Below are 26,043 nucleotides of genomic sequence, written 5' to 3' on the forward strand. Positions count from 1 at the left end.
AAAATTGGAAGGAACACTTCAAAATTCATTTTATGAATCTAGATCACCCCGATACCAAAACCAGACAAGGCCACATCAAGGCAAGGAAAGAAAACTTCAGACCTATATCTCTGATGAAAATAGATGAGCAAATTCTTTATAAAATACTGGAAAATTGCATACAAAAACATATTAACAAAATAGTGCACCTTGATCAAGGGAGTGGTTCATCTCAGGGATTTAAGATTAAATAAAATTAATCAATAAACATAGTTCATCACATCAATAGACTTAAAGACAAGAATCACACGATTATCTGAATTGATGCAGAAAAAGCATTTGACAAAATGCAGCACCAATTCATGTTCAAAACACTAGAAACACTTGGGATACTAGGAATATACCTCAAAATTATAAAAGCTTTATATGTTAAACCCAAAGCCAACATCTAAATGGAGAAAAATGAAAGCATTCCCTTTAAAAACTGAAACAAGTCAGAGTTGCCTTTTTACCATTTTATTCCACATAGTCCTTGAAATTCTAGCCACAGCAATTATTCAGAAGAAAGAAATTATAGGGATACGAATAGAAAAAGAAGAACTCAAACTATCCCTGTTTGTTGATGACATGATTCTATATTTAGAAGACCCCCCCAAAAAAACTCCACCAGAAAACTTCTACAACTCATATATTAATCCAGCAAAAAAGCAGGTAAAAATTAACACCCATGAATCAATTATGTTCCAATACATCAGTGATGAATCAACTGAAAGAGAAATTAGGAAAACTATTCATTCACAATAGCTTCAAAAAATAAAATATTTGGGAATCAATCTAACAGAAGAGGTGAAAGACCTCTACAGTCAACATTATGGAACTCTAAAGAAAGAAACAGAAGAAGACCCTAGAAAATGGAAAGATCTTCCTTGTTCTTGGATAGGCAGAATTAGTATTGTCAAAATGGCCATACTACCAAAAGAACTATACAGATTTAATGCAATTCCTATTAATGATCCAATGACATTCTTCATGGAAATAGAAAAAGCAGTCATGAAGTTCATTTGGAAAAATAAGAGGCCCAGAATAGCCAAAGAAATCCTTAATGAGCAATGTGAAGTAGGAGACATCAAAATACTTAAGTTATAGTATAGAGCTAGAGTTACAAAAGTGGCATGGTATTGGCATTAAAACAGACATGAAGACTAATAGTGCAGAATAGCAGACACAGAGACAAACTCACATAAATACAGTTATTTCATATAAGACAAAGGCACCATAAACATACATTAGAGAAAACATAGCCTCTTTAATAAATGGTGCTGGGAAAACTAGAAATCCATATGTTGCAAAATGAAATTAGTTCCCTATCTCTCACCCTTCAGAAATATCAACTCTAAGTGCTTCAAGGACCTAGGCATTAGACCAAAGAACCTTCATCTACTAGAGAAAAAAGTAGACCTAAATCTCCATCATGTTGGCTTAGGAAACAAATTCCTCAACAGGACACCTAAAGTGCAAGAAGTAAAATCAAGAATAAATAAATGGGATAATCAAACTAAAAAGTTTCTTCATAGCCAAGGAAACATTCAAGAGCAGGAAGAGAGAGCCTACAGAATGGACTAAATTCATTTCCACCTGCAACTCACATAGAGAGCATTAATCACCAGGATATATAAAGAATTCAAAAACTTAACACCAAAAAACCCCAATTAATAAATGGGCAAAGGAACTGAACAGACACTTCACAAAAGAAGAAATATGATCTATCAACAAAATATATGAAAAAAATATCCAACATCCCTAGCAACTAGAGAAATTCAAATTAAAACTACACTGAAATTTCATCTCATTCCAGTCAGAATGCCAGTTATCAAGAATACAAGCAACAATAAATGTTGGTGAGGAGGTATGGAAATGGTATACTCATACATTGCTGGTGGGACTGCAAATTGGTACAACCAATACGGAAAGCAGTATGGAGATTTCTCAGAAAACTTGGAATGGAACCACCATATGACCCAGTTATCTTACTCCTTGGTTTATACCAAAGGACTTAAAATCAGCATACTACAGTGAGGCAGTCATATCAATTTTTATAGCAGCTCAATTCACAATAGCTAAACTATGGAAAGTGTTCTTCAATAGATGAATGGATAAAGAAACTGTGGTATATATACACAAAGGAATATTACTAAAATATTACTCAGTCATAAAAATGAAATAATAGCATTTGCCCCAAAAAAAGGATGGAAGGGGAGACTATCATGCTCAGTGAAATAAGGCAATCCCCCCAAAAACCAAAGGCTGAATGTTCCCTCTGATATGCAGATGCTAATACATGATAATAAAGGGGGAGGAAAGCCTAGAAATTCACTGGATTATACAAGGGAAGGGAATATAGGGGCATAGGAATAGGAAAGACAGCAGAATGAATCAGACATAATTTCCTATGCTTATATATGAATACACGAATAGTGCATCCCCACATATGTACAACCACAAGTTGAGAAGTTGTACTCCATTTATGTGTGTCAAAATATACTCTACTGCCATGCATATCCAGAAAGAACAAATAAAAAATGATTACAAATCTGTTACTTAACTATTCAATGTAATCATGCTTTCAAAACTCATGATAAGTTCAACATTCACTCATTTATCTCTTCATCTATATTGTAAATAAGATTCTTGAGTTACAGACTCTGTTCTTTTGGTTTCTATATTACCAAGATCAGTAACAGTAACATGTTAATAGCCATGGGACAACCTGATATTTCTAACAGCCATTTACCCTTGTAATCATCCCACACTCAGTTCTCATGGGGAGTCCAAGCTGTAGAATTACCATCATCCCATTTGACGGTGAGTGGGTAATTGACAGGTAAATTTAAATGTAAGATAGATTTGAATACAGGCATTTAGGATTCATACTCAATTTGGTTGTATTTTTACAATAAATACAGGTGACTTTATTATCATTTTATCTTCTTATCTCTCACGTTTTTTACTGCCTAACTTCACAAAGGAGCAACTGTACTCATGAACCCATTTTTAGGCAGGACATGCTATTTAAGTGAAGGCAGAAGCGAAAAATAAAGTTAAAACTTAGGTTTTCTTTTTCTGTTTTAAAGCAGTTTCAATGTGCCTAGATTAATATGCAGCTTCCTAAAGCAGAGTTTATCTTCTGTGTACATGTAGACATCTTTGCTGCTAAGTGCTTATGCTGGGTACCACACATTGTCACTGATCATAAATGCAAGACACAGATTTGGGGGCACAGGATATGCCAGTTCCTGCCATTTCCCATTGGCAAAGGTCAGTACAGCTCAGCTTTCCCACTGCTGCATCAGGGACAAGGAGTAGGGGTGCATGAGTACACCCAGAGCTAGACACTAACAAGGAAGGTTTCCAAAGACAGCTCCTTTCCCAGTTCGTGTCTGAGAGCCAAGGTTTGGACCCAGCTGCCCTGGCGCTGCTGTGCACTGGTGGAGTGTGTTCAACAGCTGCGGAAACACAGGGCGAGCTGCTAAAGCACTCCCTAACAGGAATCATCATCTCTTGGATTGCTGAACAAGACAGAGTGCCAAATGCAGGCTGCATCAAAGTTGTGTTTTGTGTGTGCAGGTTTTGTGTTTGTTTGTTTTATTTTTGCCCTTTCAAAAAAATTCTTCCATAAAATTGTCGGTAAAGAAACAAAATAGAGATGCTCACCCAAGTGAAAATGAAGGAAAGAATGTAGTACTAAGCTCAGGCCACTAGATGAGATTTGGCCTGCAATACAGAGACAAGATGTAAACATCTGAGTTGTCATCTACTAGAGAAGTTATTTCAAAGGACTCGTTGGAAAAAGTTTAGCTTGTATTTGGTTCTATTTGAGCATTTATTATTCAAAACCTTGTGCACTAGGTGTATGTCACTTTAATATCATTTTCCCTATTTCCATTTCTCACTGTCTCACCTCATAAAGGAGTACCTACCTATACTCATACAGCAATTCACTTACTTATCCTTGGTTTTACTTGATATCCTATATTTTTTTCTAGGTTTTGGAACATTTGGTATATCTTCATTGTTTTTCTCTAGCATGGATTGAGGAATAGAGCCAGTGTTATCTCAAGTACTCCCTCTGCCACTGCAGAACTTGAAGAATTTTGTGGCTTTATAAGCATGAGGTTCCTCTCTACAAAAGCATGAATGTTCACATTCAGCATTTGTTTTGACAATTACATGAGGTAGAATATATCAAGCGCCTAATATGTCTCACGGAGTGCCTCTTGTTACATGTTCTGTATTTTCTATTTGTTGGTTTTCATGGACAATATAAAATCTATCTGGGTTAATGCTCCATTTCTTTGCAGTTCCTTCCGGGTTCTGGAAGGTTCCATTTCCCCCTCTCATTTCCCATCCATCATCATTCCAAATATTTCCTCTTCATTTCCTTAGGATACCATCTCTCTGTTTGCTGACCTACTTTTTCTTTCTTTTTTTTTTTAAAGAGAGAGTGAGAGAGGAGAGAGAGAGAGAGAGAGAGAGAATTTTTTTTAATATTTATTTTTTAGTTCTCGGCAGACACAACATCTTTGTTGGTATGTGGTGCTGAGGATCGAACCCGGGCCGCACGCATGCCAGGCGAGCGCGCTACCGCTTGAGCCACATCCCTAGCCCGACCTACTTTTTCTTATTTCTGAGTTTCACCCTTTGAGCATACTTACTGTGACACCCCTTAGGGAGTGGGGATGGAGTAAAGAGTAGACAAGGAATCAACATTGACAACTGTAAATATATGGCAATACTTTACAGTTTTTAAACAGCATTCATGTAGGCCTTCTCTATTCAGTGGAAATGGCACCTGTCTTTTCTGAGCCTTCCACAGAATCATCAAGTTGATGTTGGGGTCTAATTCTCACACTGCATACACATCCACCTTGAGCTGGACAAGGTCTAGGTTGTGCATGCTCATCATGGAGCTGACCACTTAGGTTTATCATGCTTTTCTTTTTTCTTTTCTTTCTTTCTTTTTACGTGTGGTGCTAGGGATTGAACCCAGGGCCTTGTGCATGTGATATGAGCACCCTACCAAGTGAGCTATATCTCCAGGCCACGCTTTTCTTTTTAATAATAGTTGAACTACTGTTCTTGAGGAACCATCCTCCTTGACTTCCAGGATAGCACATTCTCTTCTTGCCTAATTGTCACTCTATACCCTTGTTGGCTTTCTTTCTCTTTCCAAATTCTGAAAGAAGAAGGTCCTAGAGGCTTGGTTTCTTTCTGTCTGTGTGCGGTTACTTAGTGATTTAATCCTGTGACTTCCAGTCCCATACATATGCTGGTAACACTGTGGTTTCTCTGGCCCTGCCTCTTCTGAGCTCTAGACTCACATCCCTGACTGACAACTTGACCATGTAAATATAAAGCAGGTGTCTAAAATGTAACCTGTCCAAACGGAAATTGACTCTTTTCAAAAAATACTTCTCATTTGTTTCCACATCAAATGTGGCTTACTCTCTACTCAGCTAATGATGTGAGGAATCTGCATGTCAGTCCCGATTCTCACTTTTATTTCACACTTCACACATTAGCTATTGCCAGGTGCTGATGGTCCTACATTTTAAATGTTGTTGTTTCAAAGATTGTATCTTTTCTCCATCTCCAGAGTTATCATTGTAGTTAAAACTATCATTACATGTATCTGAGCCATGCAGGTATTCTCAGCATCTTTCCCCCATTCTTTTCTCTCTAATCCCATTTTATAATCTGTTATCTATTCTATCGTCTATCTACATACCCATCTCTATATCCATCTATCCATTCATCTACCTGTCTATCCACCTGCCCATCCATCCATGTCTATCTATCCATCTGTGTATCTGTTCAACCAAGTTTCCATCCATTATCCATCCATCCATCCATCCATCCATCCATCCATCCATCCATCCATCCGTCCATCTGTTCTATTATCTACATAGAAAGCAGAGAGATCACTGAAAAATTACACATGTCACTTCCTTGAGAAGAAATTCATCAATGGTTTCCAATTCTAAATTCTTACCTTAGTTTATTACACCTTCTGGTTTCCATCTACCTCTACAAACTAATTTCTTCATTCTTGTCCATTTTTACATCCTTAAACAGTCCAATGCTTTCAAGTCATATGGCCTCTATTAGGTTTTTCCTCTTAGAACTTGACCTTTACTCATATTTAGTGTCCACGCTTATAGTTCATGTTCTCTGCTGTTTTCCACACAGTTACCCCATGTCTAATAGGTATTGTGTGAGAGTGTGTGTGTGTGTGTGTGCATATTTGAAAAGAACCTTTAATCTTTAATGAAGTAAAACTGTTAAAATTCAATAATTTTATTTCTAATCATATCTCCATTTACCACATTTGAATGACGTGTGGTAATACACATACCATACACTTGCACACACTCACACAATACCTTTGAGATATATATTGTTAATAAAAAGCCTTTAAGGCTTTTATTATAATCTACATATATTTTATATCCTTATGTAGTACTTTGAGGGTGCAGTCCTTAATGCTTGACATATTTGGTACTCATCATGTTACAAAGATGACGGAGGAAAGGAAGGAGGGTGGGTGAATGTCTGTCTGTGATGTGCGCATGGTCTACACTCTGCCCTGGAATCACGCTTCAGCCAGGTGGGAGGATGACAGTGAAGGATGATTCTTCTTCATCTGTCTTATGATTCTCCCAACAGGGTAGTAGAGGGAAGCAAAGGTAGTTGAAGGCCTCGATTGGGCATCTACAGAAGAGGAATGCCACCTCAGGAGTCATACATAGCAAAATGATAATAAAACATTAGGGCTGTTTGGGTGACTATTTGGGCCAAGGGCACACACAGACGTTTGTTTGTGCTTATTGCTGATGAAAATAAAAGGCTCAAGTCATGGTGAAGTGAGCTCCAGAAGAAGTCTGTATTTAGAAAAATAGAGCTCAGAGTTTGTAAAAAAAACCCAAGAGCTATGATTTGGAATAATGCATACATGTTTTTACTGTGAGAACTTGCTCACGGTGTGGTTAGTTGTGATCACATGAGAGAAGAATCCACAAAGTCTTTGTGTCGTTTTGAAGGGTGAAGATTCTACAACAAAAACAAAAGAGAAGACTCTGGGATTTTTCCAAAGCCTAAATGTTGGGAGGGAAAAGAAGAAACTATAACTTCATAGAGCAAGTGATAAAGCACTCAAGTCTCTCAATGGACCTAAATGAGACCTCAAGAAACAGCTTGGTTAAATCTGTTCACTAGTTGTTTAGCTTGGTGGGTAAGTTACCTTCTCCTTACAACATGCTCAGCTTTTGTAGTATTATAGGAGAGTCTCTCAGATCAGAGTTCTCTGCCTCAGCCCTATGGATATTGAGTGCAAAACAAGTCTTTGTTGATTGTTAGAAAGGTGGGTTGAATTACTGTCTGTTTTTTCTGGGATACTTAGTGGGTTACTTGGCCTCTATCCACAAGGTGCCAGCAGTGCCCCATCCTCCACCCCCAGCTGTGACAATGAAAGATGTCTTCAGATGTTACCAAACATGCCTCAGGGTTCAACACCAACACTTGGAGACCCATTGCTTTAGCAGACCTGCCCCTCAAGATTTCTTCTCCCCAATTCTCCATATTACTTGTTATGACTGAATTAAGAGTTAATAAAGGGAAATTAGAAAAGTTAGAAATGATCATTTTTGTTGCTTAATAGTAAATGCTTAAATTTTTGAGAATAGGGAATGAAGGAAACCTACACTTTATACAAGATCTAGATGAGCTACGATTCTGAATTCCTGAATCTCACATTATCCTGTCTCAGTCTTCTCTATTCTAAATCATTCAAACATGGCAAATAGAAACATGATAGCCTTCCATTAGAAACAATTATTGAAGTTTAAGGCTTTTACTTCATTGAAGATTAAAAATTCTTCTCAAATGTGCACACCCACCCACATGTACACACACTTGCACAATACCTCCAGCAACTTGACACTGCTCAGCATTCCCTCATCCATAGGAACAGAGTTCACAATCCTCTGTTTTTTCAACAGCAATGCTACTGGCTGTTCTCTGTAGTCAATTGCACTGTGTGTACCCAAACTGCTGTGGGCAGTAAAGTACTGTATATAGAGCACCTGATTTTTCTTTCAGTTGGGAAATATTTCTCCTAAAGACTATGGAGCCCCTTGTTTGTTTGCCATGTATGCCTTTGTCTCGGATTATCCTGCAAGAAACAGGATCTAGTAACTCTGGGGATAGGGAAGGTTGGACACTTACCTGCCAGTGAATATTCCTACATGATCCAGATTTTTCCATTTTCCTACATAGCATTGTATTACAAAGATGATGGAGAAAAGCAGAACACATATTAACTGTTTTTTTTTTTCCCCACCATCACTAGAACATGTTCACCATAGGTGCAGTGGACATATGACAGATATGTAGCAAGTAGACAAACACTGCCTGGTCTCATGTGAACCCCACATGTGCTGGGGTTGGAAGGGAAGAACAGTGAGCGGGAGAGCTACGACTCCACATGTCCATGGAGTGACTATGAAGTTACTCTGAAGTTTGCTTCACTGTTTACCTCTCAATAACATGACTGCCTGGACCGCCCAGGTAAAGGGACTCAGAGACAACAAGATGGGATCATCCAGAAACGTCGGCGACCTGGACAGGTCACACCAGGCTCTCGCAAGTGGACAGCCTCTGCCTTAACCCAGTGTACAACTGACTTGAAAGCAAGGCTCACAGAGAAGGCAGAAAAGACTCTGATCCCCTTTTAATCCCTGGTGTTATCACATAGAATGCATCCCCAAGCCTGAAGAGGAGAAGAAAGCTAAATTAATTTTAATCATGCACATTTCTTTTATTGTATTCTGTGTGGAAAAAAATAAATACAAAGGGAACATGAGTAATTTCAAGGTTTGACTTCAAGTTGTGCTTTTGAGAATACATTTGTTGGAAAACGTATATAGGCTTTAATTTTATTCATAAAATAGTTTACCCAGCACAGCTCTAGGCTTCAATATCTCCTTAAAAAATTCTTCTTACTATAAAAGTCTCTAATCAAAATTCAGGTCCTGATCAATTTCACACACATTAGCCTCCTACAGTCAAGCAATTATTTCCTCTGAGATACTAGCACATTCCTTTCACAAGGAATTTGGTTCCTATAAATTGATAAAGACAACAGAATAATGAAGTTACAGTTTAAACCAACTTGGAGATAGCTCATTAGAATAAGTCAATCAACAGACTCTTTGGAAACATGCCACATGTAAGATCATGCTAAGCTTGAGGTGGAGGGGAACGAAGGGTGGGCTTATTGTCCTTAAAGCTTTAGGAGACCGAGCATTTTCAGAGTAGTCAAATGTCTGAACTATGTAATAAATCAAACAAGGGAAAAGAATTAAGACTCAATCAACTGAAAACAATAAGAGCAATTTAAAATTATAGAAGGGTTGAGTTCATCGTGGGACATTCAGGATTTCTATGGAGGACACATGAGACTCAGTTTTGAATATTTAGGGATTCTTGGAAAAGTTTTCAGATAAGGACATGAACCAGCAAAGCAGGTATTTTGGAATTTTAATCAGATGGGGGTGTGTGGAATGGTCTTTCTTCGAGTGGCAGGAACAGAGAGAAGCACAAGGAAACTGTGATGGTTCAAGTGTAAATTCAACAGAATAAAAAAGCAAAGATGAAAGTATTGATCATCTATTTTCTGACAAGTGTTGTAATAAGTGTAAGGAATACAGACATGAGTGAGATATAGCAGTTGAGGTTTGTGATTTAGAATGGAACAAAGAAAAATCATTATTATTCAAGATGTGAAGTAAAGGATGGGTAATTGTTCCCTGGGGTTGAGAAATGGAAAAGACACCAAAAAATGGGCCTTGAAAGATCACCAGGAGTTTGTCAAGAGGCTGCACAGAGGGAGAGAGTCCTGGCATATTGAGGAAAATAGTCAGAATACAATGTGTTTAGCAGAAAAATTGAGGCCACATACACTGGTTGGGTTCCGTTTGTACCTGCTCTTGTGTGGCATGATATGAAACTAAAATTTATCCTTTAGGTAATGGGAAATAATAAAATAGCCCTTTGCATATTAGAAATATAAACTGGAATAATGTGGGGGAGGGTAGAAACAAGGGAGATGATTTTAGCACGTTTTAGTACAGATGGATGAGCCAGGAGAAGAGCACCACTGCTGCTGGGGCTGAATCCCCCTGGTGTTTCGGAGGCACCGTCACCACAGCTGATCCCACATGAACCAGAACCCAAGTGTCGAAAGCACGTGAGCACTGTACCACCGAGTGCCCAAGAGTCTGACCTTAGGCTGGAATTTCCTGGAATCCTCCTCAAACTCTGGAATTAATCAGCTAGAGAAGGCTGGGGTGTTGCTCATTTCTGTGCCCCTGTTCCTTCATCTGTAGAATGCAGACAGATGATCGTGGACTTTCTCTGGAGGAGTTGCTGAGAGAATTAAGTGACTTGATGTCACTTAATTGATCTTTGTTTAAACAGTGAACTGGAGCAGGGCAAGAGTGAAATTAGTATCACCCAGTGGACAGTCTGGCCCCAGAGCCCACGCTCATAACGCCTGTGCCATAGTAAATAGATCAGTGACGGAAGACGCGTTGGCTCTGACAGTTCAGGTGACCTTGATTATCTTTACTGGCGATGTATTTTTGACTAGGGTGAGGAGATGATGCACGGGTGAGGCTCTTCAACAGAACTGCTGGGGACTGTTGGATCATTCCATATGCCAGGCAGAGATGGAGGACAAAATTCGATTTTTCTCTAGGTTTTGAACTTTGGTCATTGGAAGAATGATTTTACCACTGACATCAGTGAGTTACAAGGAAGGTTTCTCAATAGCATCTAACTTTGGAGGTCTATGGGCCTTAAACTAGATAATTAATGTAATCGATTTAGCACAGTGATGGGCACAGTCCTTTAAGAGCATTAGCCATTATCACAGTCACCATCCTTCATTGTAGGAGAGGTGTATCTGGATGGCCCTGGGGCCTCATGTCCTCCTGTAGCAGCCCAGTAGAGAACTGGCTCAGCAGGTCTAAGGAAGCACAATGGAAGAGGTGGCTGATGTCAGCTGCTGGGTTCTGGGGAGTCCCAACCCTATAATTATGTAGAACATTGCAGGGGTGAGCTCTTCACTGCTGGACTCCTGGACATGGGATCAGCTGACCAGGCCTGCTCAACCAAAACTAAGAGCTGGGGGGTTGTGCACACTTCACTGTCACCCTGATCCAATATTTCCTCCAACAAACTAACAAACTACTTCTCTCTCTCTCTCTCTCTCTCTCTCTCTCTCTCTCTCCTCTCTTTCTCTCTCTCTTCTCTCTCTCTCTCTCTCTCTCTCTCTCTCTCTCTCTCTCTCTCTCTCACACACACACACACACACACACACACACATACACCAAGAAAAGTGGGAATTAGAGGACAGAGAAAATCGGGGGGACTGAGAATTAGCATGCATCTGCACAGGGATTGACAGATACATTTTAGACTGGGAAGTAGCTAAAATTCATGCCCAAAGAAATAAGCAATACTCATGAACAATAGAAGATTGCCACTTAGACTCAAGTCAGTAACGTGAGGGTTAAAAACAAAATGGCAGGGAATCAGAATGTGAGAGAGGAAGAATACAGAGAAATCAGAGGGAAGCAGTATTCCAAATGTCCAGGCAGGGAGCTGCAGCATGGTGATATGTCCAGGGCGAGCAAGATCTCAGCCTCTGCACAGGGGCTCCATCCTAGGGATCCAGTCTCTGAGAGTATCCTCCACATCTCAATGTGCTGAAAGAAAGACTGACAGAGCTTATGGAAGAGCAGATGTAGAAGGAAGATCATCTGCCGCTTTTAGGTAACATCATTTGCTAATAAATGCTATAGCAAAGATCTAGGCAGAATTTTAATTGTAAAAATTGTACTATGGAGAGTGAGTGGGCAAAAGCAGTTGCTGGAGGAGAGAAAAAGAACTCAGAAGTAGAGCAAAACTGCAGGTGCCAGAAATATGGTCTGTGCTCAGGTTAGAGAAGTCTCAAGGGAAGTGAAGTGGAATAAAATAAATCATGAAAATGAGTCATGATTAAAGATGGGACAAGATACATAATTATTTCTTCATGCAAATGTTTGCCAAAGGCAGCTACTTTCTAAGCAGTACTGTGTGAATCCCTGCAAATTTTCTTGCAAAGAGCTTTTATAAATAGAGACTAAGAAAGATAGGGGGCTAAACAACACATTGGTAGCCAGAGGACTCATTTGGTCAACTTATATCATTCCTTGCAGAGGTTCCCAACCTAGTCTCACCAGAGACTGTGGGGTCTCTTCCCACACAAATCTCATTTCCATTAGCAATCATGCCCAAGCAACAGATAACCCAGTCAGGCTACATTTTTCACAGATCATGTGAAACTCAGGAAAAAAATATAAGTGATCACAGATGATACTATCTGACAATGTGAATCTCTTAGTCAAGCTGGTTACCCTAGGATACTTCCCATCCTGAGGTTAATGAGGGAAGGAGAGGATTGAAGGGGAAGAGTCCAATCCAAAGCTATTGACTTATTTTTTCTTAATTATTATGATTATGGAGGTCAATAATCCTGATTGCATCATATCCAAACTGTTGTGTTACCTCCAAAAAAAAAAAAGAGATACTCAATGACCAAATTATCCAAAGTTGACTTAGATATCTTCCTATTATATAATTCTAGATTGATGAAGTCTAACAGTCATTAATTATCACTAGGCAACATTTCAGCTCCTCTACACAGTTCCAACCCCTGCACGTTAATGGAAAGGTAGGGAAGGCGGCTTCTTTGACAAAGCTCATTTGTTCTGTGCCCCTCTGTATCCTTGTTCTGAAAGTATCTCCAACAATACATGTATGCACATTACCTATGGGGTTTCTGAGCTATGTTCTTCAGTGATCTTTCATCATTTTTTTATTCTCATAGTTTTTATTAGTGATATCTGATATTTTTTCCCTCCCTTATCAGTTATTTGTAAAATAAACTGAAGCTTGAAAAACAGTATCTGACCCTATTGGCACATTTTACATACATTTCACCCATCAAGTTGAGTAAAATGATCATGTCTTTTCAATTTAAAAAAATGCTCTCTCATTCTCTCTTTCACTCATATACAATACTCACATATCATCATGTTTTATTCATCTTCCCTTTAAAAAAAGGCAAAGAGCATTGCTAAAGGCCCCCAAACCCTGCAGAAACTAGAATGGATAGGCATCCTGGAGTGTGATTATAAGTTAATGTGTCCTCTGTGCTTTCTAAAGAATAAGTCAATACCTAATATCACAAACTACCCCCAGCCTTTTTCTTTTTCTTTCATCTTGGAATACAATGCGTCTATTGTGAAAAGTGCACCAGCCTGCGCTGAAGTATAATTAAAAGTGAATTTCCATTCAGCTTGCATGGTGATGGTACAGCCTGGGTGGGAATCAAAATGTAATAGAAAGTCGTCGCAGTGGAAGCTCCCCAGGAACAACATGCCATTCACTCCACAGTGTGCGACTTGACACCGTGCGGTGCTCACAGCAAGTCTACTTGTGAATCAGGGGGAATCAATCAGCAAAATGTGCTGAGGATATGTCCACGGACATCTGTATTTACATCTAGAGGTCTAGATACCCCAGGAACCCTGGCCCATGAAGTGGACTCCCCTACGCTCCGTGTTCCCATGGAGACCCCAGAGCTGGTTTTGTCTCCAGTGTCTCAAAATGATGGATCTGGGTTTTGCTGGAAGTTCTAAGAGAAGTATAAGCTCATCAAAAAGAAAGACAATCTAAAGATGGATTTTAGGTCACCCATGCGTAGATGCAAATCATGTAGATTACTTGGAAATAAAGAGATTTGATGTACTGACTCATCATTAAGACATAAGTACACTACACTGCTCCTTGATTGTTGGCTATGGTTTTAAGGAAAAAGTCTTGTGCATATGTGTATGTATCTATCTATGCATAAAATAATTTTAAGATTACATGAAAGATGGGGCATTTGTTCAAAATCTGTTATGTATATTTTAGAAAAAAATGATCATATACCCAATCTTCTGATTTTTGCATCTGAATACAAATGCTCTATTTGTTGCATAAATACCATTAAGGAATTAAGTTGGAGCTTATTATTTAGGGACAAACTTCTTTAAAATTGACTTCTTAAAAATATGCTTCTAAGTAAGCAGGGAAACTATAATTGTTAAATTGATATACCTTACTCTAGGGAATTTTCCACTTATAATATTGTTAAGCATTATACTTTTCAGAAATAGAATTTCCCCTATTACTTTATAATATGCTTATTTTAAAATATTAATTGATAACTATAAAATATAAATACTAGGAAGTTATGTAAACAAGTTAATAAAATTACTGATAACTCACCAATTATGGGTAATCATCAAGCTATCTATGTATTTATAAAAATAATGTTTGGTGCATGCCTTTAATCCCAGAAGCTCAGGAGGCTGAGGCAGGAGGACCCCCAGTTTAAAGCCAGCCTCACCAAAAGTGAGGTACTAAGCAACTCAGTGAGACCCTGTCTCTAAATAACATGCAAAATAGGGCTGGGGAAGTGGCTCAGTGATGGAATAGCCCTGAGTTCAATCCCTAGCACCTAAATAAACAAACAAATAAATAAATAAAGTTTGGGCCATATTGTACTTATATTTTTGTAAACATTTTTATTCTTAGTATTATGTTTTCTCAAGGTATTAAATTTGACTTGAGGAACATTATTTATACTGATATGGTAGAATTTCACCTAAATATATACTCTGTAACATCACTAGTCCATTTCAAGTTATTTTTCTTATTGTATACATGCTGAGATAACTATCTCCGATACCTCATTCAAAATGATTCAAATTCAATAGGTCAAAGGGGATTAACATTTTCAAAGATTCTCATAATTTATGGTTTAAACTTAAAGAAGATTCTATGTGTTACTTAAAAACAATCTTCCAATGAATTCGCTTTATAAGGCATTCTAAAATAAATCACTTGAAATATGTGAAGTGATGCCTCTATATACATTATTTAACTTTTTTGGGTTATGAAAATTTATTTAAGAAATCTTAATATCAGCAGTTTGAAATCATAGAGCTGGAAATAATTTCCTGGTAAACAATTAAAACATACAAACTTGTATTATTAAAAAAATTTATATGATGAACACAATTCCTCACAATGCAAGTTACTACTGAACTTTGGAAACTAGCGTGAACTCATCTTTTAAGGAACTACTAATGTGCTGACTACAGAGAAGAGGTACCCTCTCGCTTAAGATAGTGTCATGGGTGGTGCCCAGATCAAACTGGAAACTTCCAGCACTTGCCACCATGTACCTAGCCTTACCAGAGCCAGACAGCATGGCCTCTTTTCCTATATCACTCAAATCAACTCACAGTTTATAAAGAAAATTTCACTAAGGCACAACCTAAATAAAATGAGATGCAGAAGGTTTTCAGTGGAGATAGAAAATCAAACAAAGATGATCTTTGCTGTGTACAGGTTTCTAAAGCATCAGCATTAAAATGGCACCAACTTCTACATAACCAGAACAAGGGGGTTCAAACACTCAAGCTCAGCCACACAGTGGATTTAGGAGCAGGGCACATTCAGACCGGCTCTTCTGAAAGTCTTTGTTTAGACATAAATGAAAGGGGTCAATAGTTACAATCATCTTCTTTCCACTCTTTACATGTTAAATCACATTTTATGACCTTATTAATATAGAAACACCAAGACTGTGTATTCTTCTAGATATTTGTTTGTAATTGAGACATTTTGCAATAACAACCTTATTTCAAGTAGTGGGTATGTGTTTTTATTTTTTTTGGGGGGGTTACGTATCAGATATTAATACTTTTTTTGCAACTCTAATTAAATTACAATATTGTTCATGGAAGCTTAATTTAGTTTTCCAAATGGATTATGCACTAAATAATCACAGGAAAATAGAACTGGTAAAAATTCCAACTGTTCCAATGAGAAGGGAAATTTGTGAGCCAATGTTTGCCAAACCAGTTTTAGAGCATGCAATCATTGCAGTGGGCAATGTCAATGTTTTTAGTAGAAAAATCAGAGAAAAGAAAATACTCAATTTATTTTGACAAGAAAATACAACCTGGAGGGGAAGATACAAGGAAAGTGTGAGCAATCTATGGAATATTCCCTTACTTATGAGATTTATTTTATATTAATCCCCAAGGACAACATTATCCAGCAGAATAAAAAATAGAGGGTTTTGAGTTCAATGAGTGACCTTCATCCTGGAACACAGAACATATTAACTAAAATCCAAACCAAGTCACAAGTGGACATAAACCATTCCTGAGTGTCTCTATCTGACCTCTTGATACACTACTGTAATCAGTGTGTACAACAAAATGCAAATAGTGCTATATCTCTCTGCTAAATCTTCTGCATTTTCAGAAATTTTGCAATGAAGATATTTCCAAAAGGAAATAAAATGGTTTGACATTCTTCAGTGTTCATGCTGGTAAGAATGGGGTAGAAGTGAAATGTATATATCCTTCCTTTGTTAATTAATGCAAATGGCTGTTTCTTAAATGGTTTTCTTGATGTTATTTCTTATGCTAAGTGACTTATACATTTAATTTAATCTGGTAAAATTTAGATGAAATTTTCTTCTACGAACTCCATATGTACTTTTAGAAAGAATAAGTGTAAGACACAAATTTTTTGGTAGATTTGTTCTATTTATTCACACTAATATATCTAATAAGTCCTTATCTCCACTATGCATATACGTATAAAAAGGAAAAGGAGAAACACTATGGTATAATCATTGAACTAAAACTCCAGAAATATTCAGATTTTAGATCAGTTTCCTTTAATTTCCCCAAATTCTTAGTTAAATTGACCAACATTCTAAAACCTATTTTATCATCTTTAAGTAAACCTATTGCAGTAAGTTAGCTGTCACAAATTGGATTCTTTTGTTCATTCTTTCTGTTTTTCAAACACAACTTCAATTATGTAGGACCATCTTGGAGTCTTAAATTAGACCAAATCGAGTTAATAAATGTTTGTTAATCACTATATTTAAGGTTGCATTATTTCAAATCCAATGGTTCCTACCACCTGGAAACCCAGCAGCAAGTTGTGTTTGCTCAAAGAATGCTAGGAGGCAGGATATCACACTAATATTTTTATGTGTTTAGATGTTAGAAAAGAATCTTTAATCCTAACAGTGGGGTGTTTTTCAACTGTAGTAAACATTTATGTGTATTTGTTTTGTCTTATTTTAGTCTCTCCAGATATTTTCTATTTGCTTTAAATCTCCCCAGACGAGTTTATACAGGGAAGAAATGATCAGATATGGTTGATCAGTCATTTTGACTGCATACTCAGGGAAAAGGGAACACTAACAGAGCAAATATAGAGAAAGTGAATACCTAGGTACTTTACAACAGCCTTAGATGTCAGTACTCCTGAGGCATCTCTGAAGGGGCAGTTTGGGCATCCTCTTTGAATCCTTCCCCGTTAGAGTCCACATAGCCAAGCCAGAAGAAGCACACGGCTCACTTTACAAGAAAACATTGGTCCTTGGGCAGGAGATACTCTCTGACTGAGCCCCAGTTCAAAGGGCTGGAGTACTGAACTTGACAAATGCTCTTGGGCACCTCTTCAGGTACTGTGTCAAGAGCTAAAGAGAAAAGAAGCTGGGCCTGTCCACTCCAGTCCTTAAAGCCTAGGAGGAATTGTGGCGGCTACAGTTACATAGTGTGTCAAAAACTGCTCGGGTGTGTGCCTAGCAACTCAGGACTGAATGGGGCTCATTGAGACATCAGAACCTGGGGTGCGCTTGAGTCTCTGTCCCAAATCCCTTTCTCAGTACTTGCCGTATCTGTACCAGGTGCCCAGTAAAGGCTCGCTTTCTCTCCGTCTCCTATCTCTAATATGTTCTTCACAAAATAAACATATATATTGCAAGAAATATATAAAGAAATTGGTAAAATATTATTTATGAACTCCACAATGTACCTAAGTTTTGTTTTTTTTTCAAATTTGGAAATATCAGCTTTCCTTATACCATATCAGAAAATGTTCCAAGACTGATAAGTCTTATGAACGACCTAAGCCTCAGCTTATCGTATCACTACGCCACAAAGTTTAAAAATCATCCTACATAGTCAAGCCAGTCAGTCTTCCTGCAGTTGGTCCACATTTTCTCATTCTACTTTGTATTCACCTCTTGTTCAATTTTTTTCTGGCCAATTCCTATAGATTTAGCAGGATCACTTGGGAGTTTTGATTTAGGAAGCTGAATAGTCCTTTAAACTTATAATTAAATCAACATAATCTTGGCACTATTAGAAAAAGGTACTTGAATGTCCATAAAGTCAAAAGTAACTATAATAGTGGTACACCTTCTTTGTTTTTAAACATAAAATATTCCCTCAGGGGACTAGTGATCCCTGTATTAACTGTGAACTAGCATTTGTGAAGATTAGAGGAAGTTGATACTCAAGTCCATCTCCACCAACTTCCTTCCTGCCCCCACCTCACCCTTTTTGCCATTTTCAATTTCCCTTATTCAATCAGCATTCAGGCCAGCGAGTAACAATCTCAAACATCTGAATTAAAGTGTAATCATGAACATGGAACCCCCCAATTTAAAACAAAACATGAGTCTAATTCCCACAGCATTAGTGTTAAGAACCACTGCAGCAGTTTCAGAAACAAATGCCAAATGGATCTCACTGACCTGAGGAAATGTCAATTTGACTCATCTTGGTCTGCGTGACATTGATGTGAACGGCCACTTTGCTCTCTGTGAGGTCGATTTCCACGTTGCCCAAGTTATCGGCAAAGTGACTGAAGAGCAGGAGACCATTGGGGTTCCAGGTCCTGAACTGGAAACTGACTGAAAACAGGTCCTGCTCAAGGCGTCCAGGCACCTCCAGGTAACTTGTAGCATTGAAAAAGACAGGTACCGTATAGGGCTCCACACAGGAGAAACTCAAATTTCCCTATAAAACAGAAAGGCATGTTACTGGGCAAATGCGTAATAAAATTAAAATCCATGTAAGACTTGGCAAAGGCATAATTCTACAAACCCTATAGTCTGAACCTGAGACAACCTCAACAGCGAGCATGGCTAGATGCACCCTTCTAAGTCTTCCTGAGCACAAGACTCAGCATTCAGCCACAAGTGGCCAGTGGCTGTATGGTAGAGGTAGCAACAAGCACCGCCTATCATGAGCTTGACAGCCTGTCAGCCTGATGTGATGGGCTGACCACAAGATGCAGTGTGTATACCTGGCCATGGACTTCATTGTGGACACTGGACCTTCCGAAGACAGCAATGCTGCTGGTACAACAGAGATCATCAGAATGTGCCTGCCACCTTCTGTATGGTCAGTATCAATGGTCATTAATAGACAACTCAGTCTGTTCTCAATGGGAACTATGCTTATTTGTTTGCTATGTATTAATTTGATACTTGGGGGCAAATATCCTCAGGTTTTATCTACATATATGAATTAGTATTAATTGTTTAACATCTGTATAGTTATGATTATTTTGTTACCAATTCAAAAAGTCCACTTTTCACATGACGTGTGTTTATATCACAATGCATTCTTTATAGAACTAGTGTACAAATGTACTTCGGTATAAAAAACAATTAATTTATCATTTAGATGCACAGAATTTTATATTTCAGTGCCGAGTACCTTTTCTTTAAAAGTCTTAAAATACACCTATGGTTCTGATTTTGTTATACTACCATATTATTTTAAGGAAAGTAATTTGATAACATTTTCATCAGCTCTCTGTCTCTTTCTATCTCCCTCCCTCTCTGTCTTCCTCTCAATACCACATATATACCCCAGATGCCTGGTCATTCCATTTTAGCACATTAACCACTAAATCTAAAGTAGGTTGTCTTTCTGAATTAATATTCAAATTAAATTTGCTCTGTACCTTCAGAAATGATTGTTTTTAAATGCTTGCTTTTCTAGTGAAAGAACTGCCTATGCATAACAAATGAGATGTTATAATTGCCCACACACCTATGCTGTGGGGATTGCCTCTCAGGAAATGTAAAGATCCTTCCTAACAGTGCTGACTCTGGGCTTGGTATACAATGAGGAAACCAGTATGTTGGGAGAGGGAGTTGAATGAGTGCTGAGTCAATTTCATTGAAATATCAGCACCTGACATCATTGCAAACAATTTCTCATATAAATATTTGCCTTTGAAAATTGGCTATGTGTCTCCATTCTACCTAAAATTTTCAATATAAATATATATTTTGATCTGAATGTTTATTCTATGTCCATTCATGCAATTTTTTCTTAAAATAGAATATATTTGTAGATTGTTTCTATTTTATAAAATATTTGTGCTATTCTGGTTTGAAAGAAAATTTATAATTGCAATATATTTCACAGTTAAAGTCAATTTTGGAATGAGACTCTGTGGAACAATTCTCTGTAGTTTGGGTACTGAATGGGAACACCCAAGTACCAAAGAGGTTTGGACGGAAATAACATTTGATTCTTCTTAAAGGTGCAAATAATGAAAACAGCATGCTGATGATTTGGATTTTACACCTCTCCAGTTTGACCAATGCTTCCTACAGAAACAAAAAGACCCTGGTGCTGTTTTATTCAAAACTTAAAATAGCATGTATGGCCAGGAGCAGTGGAACATGTCTGCAATCCCAGCAACTAGGGATATTCATTTGTTCAATCACTGTGGGCACCATAACCTCCCATGGTGGGTGACAAGGCCCTCAGAGTTCTTTCAGAGCACAGTGTAAACACTCATGATATCATCTCTTTCCATGGCTCTCAACTGTGGGGGGTGTCTAGTTTCTAGGATTCCCATGTGACATTTCTGTGTTGAAGTAGATCCCAGCATTGCAGAACCAGGGCTAACCCCATATTCAATGTTTAAGCTAACATCTTTCAGGGATCTTTAGCAGGGCCATAGATAGGCAAGTATGCTGAAATGGTGTCTGATTTTTGTTCTTCCTTGAATCTAGTGAAACTTGGAACCAACTCACTCATGAGTCAGAAGAAAGCTGCTAATCTGCTCCTGTGGTCCAGCTTTTGTTATCCAAGGGTACTGGAACTTTAATTGCATGACATTTATTATGGTTACAGCATTGACAATAAGGGTATTTATTTACCTATTTGAACAAACCTTCAAAAGTACAAAAGTTAATATATTAAAGTTCCTGGTTTAAGGCCATTAAAATGTTGAATGAAACCCTATGGGAGGAAACAAGGGCCTTTATACCCAGACATTTAAAAACACACTGCTGCCAATCAAGGGCTGCTGACCTGCCAGGAGAACGCTCCTGCTGAAGGACTTTGGCTCTCCTGCCATGGATCCAAAAGCACCATCTCTACTGTTCTCTGCTCCCACTGAACAAATGCTACCTATAGTTCAGATTAGTATAAGCCAAAAGCCATTATCTATTCTGAGTATGGCAAGTGCCTACACAATTTCAGCTAACTTTAATATTTTTTGATACTGTTGAACCCAATACAAACTTGAGAAAAAAATGCTATGAGTTGGTGTTGGTTATTCAGTACTTCACTAAAAAATGTTCTCTTTTTAGGGACCAGTATTTTGGGGGATGCAAATGCTTACCACGTTTGATGGCTCTAATTTCTTCCTTCTGGCAAGATCAGTAATGTTGATGCCATTGTAATTAATGCTTTCCATGCAGCCTTTAAAATTCTTTCTACTACTGGAACTTGGCTTTCCAGAGAAAGGAATGCCTCCAAAAGTTATCTTTAAGAAAAAAAAATTAAATGTAAATATTTGTACCATATTGCAATAAACCAGAAAAATTATGAGTACAAAGTCAGGTATCTTTATCTCAATCAAAACACACAAGCATTGAAATGTTTGCCTACCAAATCTTTTGCTTATTACATTATGTTCTTATTGAAGTGCATAATGGAATTCGTTAATTCTGATAATTAGATTATAACTTGGAAAATAAAGTAGCAACAACATCTTGCATTTTTGTAACCCCCAAAGGCATTTTATAAAGTTTCCTAGCATTGTTTCAAAAGATTTTATCTACCTAACTTCTTTTATCAAGTAATATTAAAAATATATTTTTCATGTTTATCATTCAAAGACATATTGTCAATAAATGCTTCTAGTCATCTTGAGATAACTAGCACTAACACAATAAGCTGATAAAACTGCAGCCCAAAGGAAGGAATATTGTATTTACTCTCTGTAGATTTACTGTAGTCTAATGACGAAAAGAGTCATAAGTTCATTGGACTTATCTTGAGTATAGATCAGAGTTCTACAAATATCATTAGTATATTTACTAGGGACTTGGAATTTGGGGGCTGTAAGTTGAACTGTATAGGCATAAAGATATTCCAAATTCATAAAATCTTCCAAATTCTAAGGAATAAGGCCAATACCTCTTAATATGTTCCTTTGGGCACTATTATTGCTTATAGAAGGAGATGTGTAATTTTCATGTATATTTGGTCGATTTACAGCATTAAATACATGCAACACAAAGTTAGACTTAATATCTGTACTGCTAGGAAGGACATATACTATTAATAGTGTATTAGGAAATACATCCCAGTACTAATCATAGTTGTATTATCAAGACACCTAATCCAGATGGTTATTTATCTTATAATTATTTTTGTCAGTGTTATCATTATCATTTTTTCTGTCATTTCTGTAAGTAAAAACAACAGTAGAGACATTTTTAAAGTCAAGATTTCATATCTGAAATGTAAGGCAAAATGTCTTTTGTGTTCTAGAAGGCTTGTGGTAAGTCCAATTTGGTGTCTTGGCATTTTGAATACTTAATTAGTTTTAGGGAAAAAAAAACAAATTAATGACAGTTTATGAAGCAGTGTTAAGAAAAACCTCACTTAAAATTATTAATCATTGTTAGTTGACTTTGGGTCATTTGCCCCAGAATCCGTAGGTAGGATGAGAAGGAGAAAGCTGAGCAAAAGTGAAAACATATAGAAAAGAGTAAGGAAACTATAAAAAGAGAAACACAAAGTAATCTAAAGTGGTAAAATCATTGGGAAGATACTTTCCAGGTGCACCAAAAGGGCCCTGTTAGGTCCTATGAACTTGTACATGACACTTATGGTAATAACTACAGATACTAAAATGGAGTGCTGGATTTCCTGTCTGCAACTTGTTCTATCGATTCTTCCAGAATGGGCAGTTTTTAAATCTGTGTTTGATGACACATAGCTTTGTGTTTTAATAATATTACTAAATACTGGTTTAAATTATTGTTTTACTCCTCGGTGTACATGGTTTCTTTACTCAAAGGCTTCTTTTTGCCTTAGGGATAATGATTCAAAGTCCCTTATGGTTTTTCTGCTTTCAACAACCATAGGCACATGCCCTACCCCAAGGAAGGCACCAACTGAAGTATCACTGACTCAAGTTAACAGATTCCTAAAAATTGAGTAGGTTCTTATCCCAATTCCTTATGTAATAATAATGTATCATTAGGATGTCATTATTTCTAGTTATGTATTTTTGCAACTGGACCACAGAGTACTTTCATATATTCTAATTATTCTGATAGTAAAAAATTGTGGTGTTTGTCAGAAAAACAATCATGTTTTTGTGTCTCTTATGGTAGTCTTATGAATGAGATCACCATCCAATAACCTTGCTTCTAAAGATATTACTGCATCTACAATTTTATTAGATACAAAGTATAAAGTATAGTACAGACTACTAGATACATCTAAGTATGTTTTCTCCCACTGTCTTTAGGGAAAATAATGATTTTCAGTTGGGTACATTGCTTCCAAGTCAACAGACAACACTTATCAACCCGTTCGAAGAAGATTTGAAGCATATATATACAAACATATTTCTTTCTATAATTTCCTGTTGCCTCCTCAGTTAATCCTAGGAGACATATGCTATTACATTCATCTTATGGTAGGGGAATGTGAGTTACACCATCACAGAACCAGTAAGATCAGAGAGGGATTGAACCCAGGCTTCTGGTCCTATGTGAGCCTATGTCATGGATTTTCTCTATAATCCTAGCCAGATAGTTAGCCATTCTTCAGTGGACAGTAGCCATCTCTTCCCTCCTTCCAAGCAGAACTACATTGCAAAGGACAAAGATTTAATATCCACGGTGGGCATGTCCTGGTGTTCAACTGAAAAACAGACAAAGTTCAGGCAAAACTCCAGTTTACCATCTCACCGTTTGGTTTCATTGGCTCAGAGGAGGAAAAATGACATAAAGCACATTTCCACAGATCCATACCACCCACCCCAGGTCACCATGTTGCCAGTAGCTTGAAAGCAAATGGCAACTGACCCACTTCATGATATAATACAGCTGCAGACAGGAAGGAAGGAGGGGAATCCAGATGCTCTTCCACAAAACCTCTTCCTCACTGAGTCATGTGAGGTGCACAGATGCACATAATGCCTGTTTAAGGATGTGCACCTCTGGTGATGGTGACAGGTGATGTACATTCTACCCCGACATGGATCCTCCTCAGAGTGGTTCATGAGAACTGATTTTAAACAGAGTCATTATTAGAAGTTGAATTATGGAAAGTTAAACTAAAGAGATTACACTAAATAGAAAATTAATATCTCCTCAGAATTCACCTCTACATTTTACAGTCACGTACGTTTTTGAGATTATGTATGTTTATTTACCTAAATGATGCAAATATTGTATAAGAGTGTGCTAATGGGAACCTCTTTCCAACTCCCTGTTCCATGCTATCAAGTTGCTAACATGATATCAATGAGGACGGGGTATATCCCCTATAAAAATCAGGAAATTCCAAAAAACAAACAAAAAAAACCAAACCAGTGCACTTTTCTCCTTCCTCCCTTGTTAGAATCTGTAAACAAGTCAGGATGGCGCCTGGCATTTTGCCAGGGGGAGTGGTTTGTGAGGTGGCGCCAGCAAGCCATTAGGTGTGGAGATTCCTTATTGGTTGACTGCTGTATCTAGTTTATGTTAATTAAGATAAGCTGTGTGGAATGTATATACACCCCTCCTGTCCTACAATAAATGGCTCCCACTCCTGCTGTATCAATGTACACAAGTTGCTCGTCACCCCCCGGTTATTTTGCTGCAGCCGGACTGCGGCACTCCCTAGGGGGAGCCTGTTGTGACGTGTTTACCAGTGCACCCTCATCTTTAAGCCTCAATGCCCTTGGCCTCAGACCCTTGGCCAAAAAGGTCCTTAGCCTTCTTCTGGAAGAACTGAAAATATGGAATTTCAGGGAAGCAGGACGTTTCCAGGTTTTGTGAAGATAAGATCAGGTTTCTGATCCTTTAGGCTAGACTTCAAATACTTCAGGAGAAGCGTTATAGGATTTGTACTAGTTTAGGTGTGCAGCTAATTTTCATGCAGCCCATGTGGACATGAGACTGGTTTCTATGTGGATGCATCCAGGAGATGTGTGTGACACTAGAGGGAGATTGACTTCAGCATAGTCCCTAGACTCTCTCAAACAAATAAGCAAAATGAATCTCTTCATATTAAGATAAATGTACATAAATAAAAAGGTAAGTTCAACTACTTTTACTACAGGGAATGCCAATAACAGCAGTGTCTAAGAGGAGAGTTACCAGGCAGCAGCTTTACAAAGAGACAAATGTTGGTCTATCCTAACTTTTTCTCAGTCAATGTAAATTTCTCCCTACTGTCTCTTCCTAATAAATACATCCCAGAGATCCTTATCGATGGCTGAGGTTTCCAAAAGTGTGGTACTGTGCATAGACAGAATTCAAAGCACCCATGAAACTGTGGACCCCGCATAGAAGGTGTTGTGTGTGTATGAATATTCATTGAGTTCATCACAAACTCAATAAGGTCTATGACCCCCAATTTTTAATTCGGTTTTTTTGAAAATTGGAGTTATATTTGCCCATTGAAAATGTTCTAGGATTTCCCACCTCCTCTGAAGTTCTTCAGAGTTTATTAATGGAGGATGAATAATTCATCTCCAAGTTCTCTCACA

General features: G+C 37.8%; 1 protein-coding gene across 1 annotated transcript in view; it reads right to left on the minus strand.

Moving 5' to 3' along the window:
• Cntnap2 (contactin associated protein 2) overlaps positions 1-26,043 on the minus strand; it is a 1,300,648-nt gene that overhangs the window by 999,946 nt on the left and 274,659 nt on the right. The window contains exons 7-8 of the mRNA XM_077795886.1: positions 21,667-21,810; positions 18,767-19,031 (exon numbers count right to left, since the gene is read on the minus strand). Coding sequence (XP_077652012.1) covers positions 18,767-19,031; positions 21,667-21,810 — 409 coding nt within the window. The remainder of the gene's footprint in view (positions 1-18,766; positions 19,032-21,666; positions 21,811-26,043) is intronic.

The sequence above is a fragment of the Urocitellus parryii genome, chromosome 3 (genome assembly GCF_045843805.1).
Source record: "Urocitellus parryii isolate mUroPar1 chromosome 3, mUroPar1.hap1, whole genome shotgun sequence".
Classification (NCBI taxonomy): domain Eukaryota; kingdom Metazoa; phylum Chordata; class Mammalia; order Rodentia; family Sciuridae; genus Urocitellus; species Urocitellus parryii.